Source organism: Callospermophilus lateralis, chromosome 7 (assembly GCF_048772815.1).
Source record: "Callospermophilus lateralis isolate mCalLat2 chromosome 7, mCalLat2.hap1, whole genome shotgun sequence".
NCBI classification, from domain to species: Eukaryota; Metazoa; Chordata; class Mammalia; order Rodentia; family Sciuridae; genus Callospermophilus; species Callospermophilus lateralis.
In genome coordinates this window covers 136,528,279-136,540,971 of record NC_135311.1, presented here as the reverse complement: position 1 = coordinate 136,540,971, position 12,693 = coordinate 136,528,279, and the positions used below count along the sequence as shown (strand labels likewise).

Sequence of the window (12,693 nt, the reverse complement as noted above, 5' to 3'; positions counted from 1 at the left end):
GTTTACACTGGTGCCTGTGCCCAAGAGTACTATGGGATAGCCTTTGCTCTGCTGGAAGGTGCGAGGACGTGTAGGTTTTCACCTGTTGTGCCAAGGAGAAGAGGTCCTGATGGAGTGCCAGCACAGCTCTATAAAATGCCCCATCATGGGTGTCCCGAGGTATCATGCAGGTGTACTCTTCCATGCTGTCCCACTGACCTAGTGCACACATAAGAAAGCATCAGGGTGGTCAGCAGGCTGGGCTAAAGGGGTGTCTCAAATAAACCTTGCCATCCTACTTTCCTTTTGCTTGGGGTGCAAACAAACCAAATGAACTTGAGCCCGATGCACCCAAATCCTACAGAGGCCCTCTATATGCTGTGCAGGTTGATTTAACAAACACAGCTACATCTGTCTTAAAACTGGATTCCACTAATGCCCCAGGGAACTCCTGAAAGACAGAGAAAGTGCGTGGGCTGCACCTCATTAACCTGAGAACTCTGGCAGGCTCTCTGGGCAAGATGAAATTGCTTCCTTCCCTACTAGTGATGGCCCTTGCAGGGCAATGCTACACTGGGAAATTATATTTTTCTCTAAGTAACTGAAAATGGCCATTATACAGACAGGGGACAGGACTAGACAAATAGTTTGCCCATTTTACTCTGGCAGTATCTTTGCCTCAGGAGGGAGGAGTAAATATTTTAAGAGGTTGTTCTAACAAAAAGGTGGCCGGGTCATAGTGTAGTGGTCTGTGTCAAGTCAGACTAGGGAGATGGCAGCCTCCAAGCCCAGGCATTCACTTCCCCTGGGGGGCGGTGAGCTCACATGAAGTCCAAGACTGCCAAGACCATCTGCAGAAAAGAGGGAGCCTCATTAGCTGCAGGCTGCAGGGCTACCCATTTTACAAGGCTTGTCCATTCTGGATGCCTCTGGGCAGATTCAAATAGCAAAGGATGACTGCTCAGGAAGCAATTTGTTTTTGAAAGATGTTTCAATCCAGCCAAGAGCCCATGACAGGAAAGAATATAAGCTCTGTGACTCAAGAAGGATAGAGTGGAGGTGGAGGATGTGTCACCTGCCTCTAGACTCCAAGCTTTCATCTGGCACATTCTATGGAAACTTTCCCTTCTCATCAAGAACACCTCTGGAACATGCACTGTCAAGCCTCTCAGCTGGGGCCTGGCATTAGGAAGCTACACAACTGTAGGAATTAAAAGGAGGTTTCTGGATTATAATACTCCAGGAGAAGGGATAAGGTGGTCAAGTGTCAGGCAGCAGGGAGAACAAAGAAAACAAAATGGTCAAAATATCTGTAATTGTTGGAGAAGGTAACGGGCAAACATTATACCCTTCTCTCCATGTCTATATATGTTGGGAAAGTTCTAGAATAAATGGCAAAAATAACTAAGAGATAAACAAATGCCTTTTCCCTTTATTCCTGTCTGGGGCAAAGACATCTTGGGTGGTGCTCTAACAGCCATACTGGACCATGAGGTAGCAGAGCATGCAATGCAGAAATACAGAAAAGGGCTATTGATGACAGAGCTCAAATGCCAGTCTGGGAATGCCTACCTGTAGATTTCACTTGTAAGAGAGAAAAACAAACCAGTATTTTGTTGAAGACAAAACAAAATCCCACTGTGGTATAAGAAGAAATGTATTTGGCCTCTGTCCCTGTCTCTTAGCACAGAGCTTCATAAACCCTGGAATTTCCTGAGCAACAGGAGTCAATTGCAGAATGAGACCCAAAGGGTTGGTGAACACATCTGTGTGCTAGAGGGCAGCAGTGCATGCAGCTCCTTGGGAAGAGCAAAGAGTTTCCCAGAGTCCTGTGAGGCACCTGGGGAGAAGACTGAGGGAACTCTGCTTTACATTAGGTCAGTTAGACACACAAGTCACAGCTGGGCACCTGAGACTGGCATTTGAAGTGGGGCTGAGTCCTTAACCTGTGGGATCCGATGCTATGTGTACGTAGACTATGTCAGAACTGAACTGGGTTACAGGACACCTGGCTGGTTCTGCTGGAGAAGCTCTCAGTGAGCGGGGAAACCCTCGCACACTGGCGCCCGAAGTGTTCTGCGACTATGCAAAGTGTGGTTTTCTCACCTGCAGCTTCTCAGTTCTGATGCTTACTAACTTACTTTCCTCAACCTCCCACGAGGATCTGTTTTTACCCACGACTCCAAAGTGAGTAAAAATCACTAGGTGGAAAGGACAGAGTGAGGATGCAGAAGCAAGAGAATTTAGACTGCTCTAACACTTGCATAGACCTGCAGCCATAGCACCTTGGCTTCCTTTCCCCACCTTGCCTGGGGCCTGGGGGGGAAGCCTCACCTAAACCCCAAGCAGCTGCAGCAGCCATCCGGGCCATCTTGGCTTGAGTCTCATCATTAACCAGAGTCCACTTTTCACAGCACTGCTGATGGAGCTGCCCCCTGAAGGAAAAGAAGCACATCATCAGGGTGACCAAAACTGCTCCACAACCCGACAATCTTCCTCTCCAGCCCGGAGGGTTAGCTGGGGCCACAGGGACCTGGAGTAAGAGGGGCCAGCCTTGAGCTGGGAGCATTTCAATAGAAACTACATTTTACTAGGCCCTATAATAGAGAAGTGAATAGCTATTTGTGGTTTCTAAGGCCTGGTGCTCATAATTTGAGAGTAAGTTTATCAGGGATAGGGACCGCTCTAACTCTGTGATGTGAAATGTCCTGAACATCTGGCCCCTTCATAAATATTAAATAACCTCTCCTTTGCCAGTGAACTCTGGGCTCTTTCCCTTTGGCAGGCCTACAGAGAAAGCAATCTGAAGAGACACATCTGGATATTCATTTTGGGCTAAAGCTATAGGGAGAAGTGGCTCTTAAAAGCATTATACAAATGGTTTCAGTCTGAGATGAAGCCCAAATGAAAAAAATCTGAATAGAAGAAATGCTCTGGGATGAGCATGTTTACCAGAAACCTAGATACTGCCTACTCTCAGAATTTTTCACAATTACTAAGAGTGTGGGTAAAGATTGTAAGATTAAGATACAAATGGTGCTTAAGAGACCCCAATACAGAACAAAAGTGAAAACCCTTTCCAGTTCAGGAACTTCCTTCATTCTTTCCTGTACTGGGGATGGAACCCAGGGCTTGTGTTCACCACACAAGTACTCCCTCACTTTGAGCCTCACCCTTAGTCTCTTTTATTTTATTTTGAGATAGGGTCTGGCTAAGTTGCCCAGACTGGCCTTGAATTTGCCAGCACCCTGCCTCAGTCTCCTGGGTAAGTGGTATTACAGGTGTGCATTTCTAAAAAGCTTTTCTGTGATGCTGAAGTTGCTGGTCAAGAGGCCACAGTTTGAGAACAACTGGCTCAGAGGAGAGGAGCAGCTCACTTGTTCAGTCTGTTTTGGGACCTGCCTGGAGATCCCTGGGGTCTCATGGAGGTAGAAGAGGAAGCTCTATAATATCTCAATGGCACTTCCAAGTCTAAAATTCAAATGGTTATGGCTGGTGGACACGGGTAAGTTAGGCTTCCTTTACTCTTCTGTCAGGGCCACTGGTTTCTGTGACACAGGTCTAGGGATCTAGCTTTTCTTCTCATGAAGAGGTAAGGAAGCAAGCTCAGTGATCAAAGTCCATGCTGTTACCCCAAGGGACACACCAGGGAGGGCTGGGCAAGGGCAGCATCCTGACAGCATCATAGGTACTACCTTCACTATGTGGCTGAGAGCAGCTATCAGAGCCCACATAGGACATTTATATAGGAAGACACCGAGGTAGGGCTCCTTTCTCCCACAAACATTTGATACAAAAGAGAATGCAGAATGTACTGAGCCCTAACTCTCCAGGGTGGGTGGGGAGGGGGACAAATAAACCAACAATATGAGATTGTGGAGCAATAATTAGGATAGGTGTTCTGACCCTCGTGCTGCATACCAGGGAGGACAGAGCACAGGGCCGCCTTCCAAGACTCTGACTTTCCCACCTAGAGCTGTGGCAGAAGCTTGGCAAGTTCTTTCATTTGCAACTCCTGTGTGAGGTGGCAGCCAGGGATCTCAATCCAGAGGAATCTGTTTTCAAAGACCCAGAGGCTGTATCTAAATAGCGTGAGGAGGGGGTTCACTTGGTTCATCTTGGCTGCATTGGCACTGCAGGGGTCACAGGGCCAGGGGGTCTCCTGGAGGCAGATGAGCACAGGAAGTCTTAACTACTGGTCCACTCTAGATCATTCCTGCTGCCACTTCCAGTGAACTCTGCTTCAGGCAGGGTCAGGACATATGCTCAAAGCAAAAGAAATTTAGAAATTGCACTCTAAACAGAATCGACTGGACAAACTACATCTGAAATCTGCACGTGGTCAGGGAAAGAATTCTGCTTCTTTCACCTCTTTTTAAATCTCTCTCCATCTCCCACATTTGTAAATCCCTTGGTCAGCACCACCAGCCACTTACACTTTATAGGTAATTAGAAAATTGGAAAGAGCCCAAGAGAGCAGAAGCATGCGGGACTGAGAACTGTAATGTCAGGAGACCTGTATCACTGTGCTCTTGGAACACCTCTGGCGAGGTCTCTCCCTCCTGTGAGCCTCCGTTTCCTCAACCACACACAAGGGGACTGACAGATCACATCTTATCCTTTCAATGCATCCAAGTGATCCCTTCCTAGTCTAGCAAGGGACAGGTCATCTCCAATTCCAAAAGGGAGTGGGAGTGGAAGACAGGGTTCAGAAAGGTTTCCAGGAGGAAGAAACAGTGGAGAGGACTCCAAAAAGAAGGAAAAGGAGAAGAAAAAGAGGAGAGCAACCCAGGGAAAAAAACGAATAGGTGCACGGTAGGGAAGAGAGTGAATGATTTAGCCTGAGCTCGGATATGAGATGGAGTCCACTGAGCAACTGGCTGAGCTGAAGCCACAATCTGAAAGGCTCTGCAAACCAGGCTGTGAGACTTACGTCAATCCAAAGATCACAGGGAGACACCATGGCATACCAGGAATTGATTAGAACTGGGTTTTAAGAATACTTACATCTTGCTTTATCCTTCTTTTAACAAGATATGACTATGATGCAGATTTGAAAATAGGAGAAAGTGTTTTTGGCACCAAGTGGCTAGTCCTCACTACACCTGTCTTTTGCGTCAGATCAGTGCTGTCCAGAAAGCTTTCTGTGATGATGGAAATGTTCTGTGTCCCTGTCCCCCAGAACCATCCACTAGCCAGAGGTGGCACTGAACCCCTGAAATATGGCCAGTGCAACTGAGGAGCTGCATTTTAATTTTTATTTAACTTAAAATAATGACATGTGGCTAATGGCTGCCACAGTGGACAGTGTGACTTTAGAAACCCATTGATTTCAGCAAATAGAAAATATTGTACACTGGTGAAGCTCATTTGATAGGGCATGCTTCTTCAGTTTATTGAAGGGAATGAATGTGGAATATTGATTTATGAAAATAAATAATGATACTTTTGAATCTTCCTAATAATGATTAAATTAGACAATTAAGCTGAGTTGAGATAATTTTACAATATTATCGATCTACTTACCTATCTATATGTGATTCAATGCCCAAGGCTAAATTCACTGATATGAAATTTTTGGAAAAAAATTTTTAAGTTGTAGATGGACAATACCTTTATTGTATTTATTTATCTTTTATATGGTGCTGAGGATGGAACCCAGTGCCTCACACGTGCTAGGCAAGTGCTCTACCACTGAGCCACAACCTCAGACCCAGATATGAAATTTTAATTTAATTTAATTAATTTATTTATTTGAGAGAGAGAGAGAGAGAAAGAGAGAGAGAATTTTAATATTTATATTTTTAGTTTTCGGCGGACACAACATCTTTGTTTGTATGTGGTGCTGAGGATCGATTCTGAGCCGCACACATGCCAAGGCGAGCGCACTACCGCTTAAGCTACATCCCCAGCCCTGAAATTTTTATTTTTGAAATTTATTTTGAAATTTTATGCAAAACATGACAACACCTTCTATCTTGGGAATTAGTAATATCTTTCTATTGAGAAATAAAATCAATAATGAATTTACCAAAATAATATGTATAATTATGTACAGAAAAGACCACTCCTTTAGAAGCCTTACTTTGATTTTGCTCACAGTATTTTAAAAACTTTTCAAGGTATCAAATTTCTAAATAAATAAAAATTTGCCCATATTAAATAGACTAGATTTAGCCACATGATGGAATATTATGAAGCCATCAGAAATGAGGTAGTAGCTCCATTTGGAACAGTGGCCAAGAATTGGTAAGTAATAAAAGCAAGGCACAAATAATAACAGATACACCATTGTTAATGTATATGCTTATGATGGGGGTTCAGGATGCCAAAATATGACTCCTTAGCATAGCAAATATTTTAAGAAACAGGCATCATGAAGGTCTCCCTGACCTTCCTCTGTCTTCCCTAATCAGTTCATAATACAGTCAAGGAATAAATGTCAAAATGGAGTAGCAATGGTTCAGAGCACTTAAAATGCAATCAGGAGGCCACTGTTAATCAGATCTGGAGTAGTACTGTTTTCCTCCGTGTGGCCGGCCACACTACATCTCTGTGACTCACCTCCACTGTCCTCACCTCTTTCCCAGATGCTCTCTTAGCTGGAGTAGCTCTCTCCTCTCAGGCCTCCCTTCAGGCTACTCTCTAATTTGCTCTTTTTATAATGGAAGCCTGATGATGATGCTCTCCAAACACAAGAGCAGCTTTCCAGTAGCTCCTGGGTTTAAGCCCCAACTCCAGCAGGGCCAACGAGCCTCATGCATTACAACCGCCCTGTTGCCTGCCCTGTGAGCTCTTAGAAGGCAGGACTCTGACTTGGTCCTGTTGTGTCCTCAAGGCAGACACTGGTGATGAATGAGCACTCACTAATGGTGGGTTGAACGAACAAGTGGGCACACTCAGTGTCACATTCAAGAGACAGTGGGTACAGCCTGCTACTAGGGAAGCAATGAGAAACTGATGTGACTCCCTTTTTGAATATAAATAAATAACAGCAGCTTCTACCTCAAGGCCTATCCTAAGGAAGGGGGCGTGACCCTTGTCCTTGGAAAAATCCACAGAGACTTTCTAGGCACATACCCACCCTGCTGAGTTGTTTGTCTGCAAATAACAGGAGAGACCTGCAGCGCCAGGTGTCCCTGACTCAGTTAGGCTAGGTGAGGACCCATAGCAACTACCTAGCAACCACCAATCACCATGAGACAGGGAAAATACCTGGGATGCCAGATGACCCCCCCCCAGTAGTTTATAGTGGTTGATAACATGTTGGGAAACCACGTAGTTTATGGTTTAATCCGTACACCCCTCACGGATTAAACCAATCAGTTCAAAGGAATCCCTGTCTTGTACTAACCAATCATCCTTACCCAATTTGTTCCCGCCAGTGAATGTGCTTGCCAATCAATGTTAAGAATGGTGTTTGATTTTCCTGTGGTATGGAATGATTTGCTGTGTGATGTTGTGACACATAGAGTATCCCCCCAAAACCTATAAAATTTCACTGAACAAAGGACCGGTTGTGAGTCCAGGCTCGAGCTTGCAATAAAGACTCTTGTGTGATTGCATCGGATTCGGCTCCTGGAGGTCTATTGGGGTCCCATGAATCTGGCATTACAGCAGCACAGCATTTTGTTTCAGTCATTTAAAACCACAACTGAGCTATTAAAAACGACAGCATGTGGGGCTGGGGCTCAGTGGTAGAACGTTTGCCTTGTATGCTTGAGGCACTGGGTTCAATCCTCAGTACCATATAGAGTTAAATAAATAAAATATTGTGTCCATCTACAACTAAAAATATTCTTTAAAAATGGCAGCATGTCATTTTGCTTTAACGATTTCTTTCTTTATTATTACTATTATTATTATTATGTAGTAGTAGGGACTGAACTCTGCCACTGTCTGGGGGAAGACTCATCACCAGCCTCTCCACCTGCCAATCAGGCCACCATCCCCATGAAACTCACCACTCGCCCAAGGCCTCGAGGCAGCGCATGCGGCCAAGCATGAGCTCGGGGTCATCCTTGTTGGTGTCCATCTTCTTATCGTAGGCTACAAGGGCATCCTCCCACTCGTGCAGTTTCTCATACCAGGTGGCCTGGATCTCCTGCGGGTCAAGATAGAGAGTTGCTTGAGGCACAGAGAACAAGGAGTGGCAGTTTAGATCCCAAACCTCCCTCTCACAGCTCAAATGGACTTGGACTGAAAAGAACTTCTGCCCACCTGGAGGTAAGTTGTTTAGTGGAATGGAAATGCCCGCTGCTTGGCACACTGATAGAACAACCCTGGGCCCTGGGACAATCTGAGAGCACCTATTCCATCCCTGGCACTTCCTGCCCAGACACAGGTGTCACCAGACCACAGCATGTGGAAACACATGCGAGGACAGGGGAAAAAATTCAGGAACAGTGAGGTCCCTGACCAGAGCTCCTGCAAAGGTGCCAAGGCCAGAATCTGCCAGAACACTGATGCTGGGCTGCGTGGCAGGGATGGTAGCTGCTTTCTTGATGAGCCAGGAAGAACAGGCCACATCTGCTTATTTGCTGGAGGCTTATTTGTTGTGGCCCTTTTAGAAGTCCCGAATTCTCTGCATTCTTAATACATATTTAAACTTTCAGGAAATAATAATTTAAAATACAATAGAACACTACCACTTAAAATTCTTTGGAAAACCTTTGCCTTCTTCTCCAGCCTCCCATCCAATGTTCCTCCTGTGTAGCGCTTGGCGGCTTTACTAGTGTCAGCAGCCAAGAAAGTGATTCCATCACGCTGGCAGATGGAGTGTGCCACGCCGATGGTGAGTGTCACCCACGTGAGTAAGAGGTGCTGCAATCCTGAAACTAGAGACCAGGGTTCGCCACATGGCCAGACGGTCTTATGTGTATTACATCTGCCTTCCACCTCTGTCTGTCCTCTGGCTTCTTCATCAGCTCAATAAATGACTATTTCTCCATCAGACCAGGGTAGTGGCCCTCTAGGGAGTTCTATAACAATATGATTCTGCAATGGAATCTGTACGACATGATGCAGGACCTACATTAGTTTTCTCCCATTATCCTCTACTCCTCCCTATCTCCTTTTTTTGGTACCAGGGACTGAACCCAGGGATGCTTATCACTAACCCATATCCCCAGCCCCCTTTATATATTTTATTTAGAGACAAGGTCTCGATAAGTTGCTAAGTGCCTCACTAAGTTGCTGAGGCTGGCTTTGAACTCGGATCCTCCTGTCAGCCTCCCAAACTGCTGGGTATACAGGTGGGTGCCTTGGCACCTGGCCCTAGCCCCTTTTATTTTTGAGACAGGATCTCACTAAATTGCTTAGGGCTTCACTAAGTTGCTCAGGCTGTCCTGGAACTTGCGATCCTCCTACCTCAGGCTACTAAATTGCTGGGATTATAGGCATGTACCATGGTAGCCGGTTCTTCCTCCATTTCTAAATAAAACTATTTGTGTAGTATCTACGCTACAGCCACTCTTCTGAGCTGCCTGAAAGAACCTCTTTTTCCTGAACGTCAATTAGGAGGTACAGCCAGGTGCAGTGGCATACGCCTGTAATTCCAGCAGCTCAGAAGGCTGAGGCAAGAGAATCGCAAGTCAGAGCCAGCCTCAGCAACTTAGCGAGGCCCTAAGCAACTCAGTGAGACCCTGTCAACATAAAAAGGGCTGAGGGGTGACTTAGTGGTTAAGTGTCCCTGGGTTCAATTCCTGGTACCAAAAAAAAAAAAAAAAAAGTCATAGTAGAATAAATCAGACATAACTTTCCTACGCTCACATATGAGCTACACAACCAGTGAAACTCCATATCATGTATGATTACAAGAATGGGAATTTATACTTCCATGTATGCCAAAATGCATTCTACTGTCATATATATCTAAAAAGAACAAATAAAAAAACAAAATAAGGAGATTGCTTCTGCAGACCGTTAACTTCTTTCTACCTCTTTCCCCTACTTAGTTTTGGCAGCATCAATGTCCTACCTGCGGTCCCTGTACCAACTGGTGGGGCTGCCACAGCCAGCCTTCCCCCATTGCCAGCGGGGTTGCCAGAATGAGCGTTTGTGGCTCCATGCCCATTTTAGGTAAACTAAGCTTCATTTGCTAAGACTGCCTAGATCATGCCCATTACGCCTACACATGAAAGACAAAATCTACAAGAGTGACTTACAGAGACAGTGTAAAATGAGAAGCCCTTAGATGAGCAGGAGCTTCCTGTGCTGGATTTCTATACCAGGAGCCAGTGAGCAATGCATGGCATGTACCTGGTGAACCAGCAGAAAGGAGCAGGGGCAGCATATGGAGCAGGTCAAGTAGGGGGCAGGATATTTTGAATTGCAACGAATTGCAGAAACTATAAGGTTGAAGCAATGAATCACACAAAATTCTAATGAGATTGCTGTTACATAAATTGTGCTGAGAAAGCACAGGCTCTGCCAAGAAAAAGCAAACCATTGTCAAGCTTAATGTGATTCAGCTCCCTAAATATAACAGAAAATCCACCGAGGTTTAGCAGTAATCCTGGAGCTAATGGTCACCTTAAGAACCTGAAGATGCAGGAACTTTCACTGAAGCTTGGCATCTGAACCAGGGTACAAACTGTCTCTTGGCAGATCACCTGAACACCAGATGTGTGTGGAGCCCTTGTGTCAATCAGTATTCACTGGAATCCAAGCTCTAAGGATGTCAGGGCAGAGCACAGTGTAGTCTAGTGGAGACAATAAATGCCCCTGGGCCTGCTTCTTCCCTCTGCAAAGGAGCACTGTGGCAAAGATGGACCAGGCAGTTCTTCCTATTTTTTCATCATCTGGAGAGATGCTAACTTAGTCTAGTTACAGATAGTACATGCTGGAGATGACAAAAAATCGCCTTAAAAGTCTTAGTCCAGTTACTAGCCCTTCTAGGAGGCAAAATGCTAGACAATCAAATAAAAGCCTATGAGGTACTCATTTTCTTAATTCTAATCTGTAGCTCTTGATTAAGGCAAGTCATCACAAATGACCTACATGACTCATAAAGGACTCCTCATCAATATGTGGACCCAGAGCATCTAAGCCTTCCAGGAATTCAATACTAAGTTCATTAAGTTATGCTTTATATATTTTTGGATTATCAAAGGACCCTCTCCAGACCCCTAAGAGTAATGAAAATGGTTTAGTATTGGTAGGGCAAAGACAGCACAGAGAAGCAGCTATGTAAGCAATAATGGAATAAAAAAATCCTTCAACATTGGGCATAAATTACAGAATGCATTTTGCCTGGAGAATTGGCCATATTTTCTTCCAGAATGTATACAGAGTGGTCACTGTGGACCAGACACATGTGATCTGCCACAGGGACATAATAACTCAGGTTAAATGCCAGGCTTTGAGTCCAGACTGCCAGGGTTCAAGTCTTGGTTCTGCCATCTGTTTGTGCTGTCAGCTCAGACAGATTCATTTTTTTTTTTTTTTTTGGTACAGGGGATTGAACCTAGGGATGCTTTACCACTGAGCAACATTCCAGACCTTTATTTTTTATTTTGAGACAGGGTCTTCCTAAGTTGCTGAGGGTCTCACTAAACTGCTGAGACTAGTTTCCAACTTGCAATCCTCCTGCATTAGCTTCCCAAATAGCTGGGATTATAGATATGTTTCACTGTGCCTGGCCCAGATAGGTTCTTAGCCTACTGGAATCAAGGTTTCCTCTGGAAAATGGATAAGAACAGTAGCTACTGCATCGCATCATTGAGGACTAAATTAGATGAGGTACATACAGCACTTGGCAAAAGGTAACACACTAAGCTTGATAAATATCAGCAATTCTTTATTAGATTCTACCCTCACCATTTATGTTCGGTTTGAATGTAATCCCTAAGGCCATTGTCTTTAAGATACAGGCAAGCCAGTGTTATACTGTTATAAATTGGGAAAGAACAAAAAACGGAAAGTAACTTTCTCAACATCTTGGCCAAGTGCCTCCCTTGCCAGTTCTCTACCTCTAGCTTTTCTAGAAGAAATGAGGCACTCACCAGCTCTCCAAAGTGCTTCATGGCGTATTCCAACACCCCGGCAGCTGCCTCGGGCTGCTGTAGCTTATTATTAATGCTGAGGAAACAAAAGGAAGAGGGGGTTACACTTGGTGAGTCTGAGGCAGGAGGTGTGGGCTGTTGGGGGGCAGATGGTTCACCTGAACGCAGGGATACAGTAGGGCAGATGCAGGGAAGCCTCAATTACCTATCACCATCTGGAAGGCTCGGTTTGAGGGGCTTCATATGAGAATTTTTTGACCCGTTCTCCCTAATTTTGAGGAGCAGTAAAGTGAATGCTAACACGTGGGGCTCTGACCCTGTCACCCAGCATAGCCAGATTTCCTCTCAGAGGCTGTCAAGCAGGCAGCACACATCTTTTTTGTTGTAGCAGTGCTGGGGACGAAACCCAGGGCTGGGGACGAAACCCAGGACGAAACCCACGCACCCTACCATTGAGCTACAACCCTCACCCTGCGTGTCCCATTTTTAAAAAAAATAATTATTTTTTAGTTTTAGGTGGACATAATATCTATTTGTTTTTATGTGGTGCTGAGGATTGAACCCAGTGCCTTATGCATGCTAGGCAAGCACTCTACCTCTGAGCCACAACCCCAGCTCCCTGCATGTCCATTTTTAAAAAAATCTAAAATCCTGGGCTGGGGATGTGGCTCAAGCGGTAGCGCGCTTGTCTGGCATGCGTGCGGCCCGG

At 45.1% G+C, this 12,693-nt stretch overlaps 1 protein-coding gene across 1 annotated transcript in view; it reads right to left on the bottom strand.

Annotated features, from left to right (window-relative positions):
• Positions 1-12,693, bottom strand: part of Mtor (mechanistic target of rapamycin kinase) — a 117,133-nt gene that overhangs the window by 32,414 nt on the left and 72,026 nt on the right. The window contains exons 29-32 of the mRNA XM_076861302.1: positions 11,985-12,060; positions 7,944-8,083; positions 2,314-2,414; positions 83-198 (exon numbers count right to left, since the gene is read on the bottom strand). Coding sequence (XP_076717417.1) covers positions 83-198; positions 2,314-2,414; positions 7,944-8,083; positions 11,985-12,060 — 433 coding nt within the window. The remainder of the gene's footprint in view (positions 1-82; positions 199-2,313; positions 2,415-7,943; positions 8,084-11,984; positions 12,061-12,693) is intronic.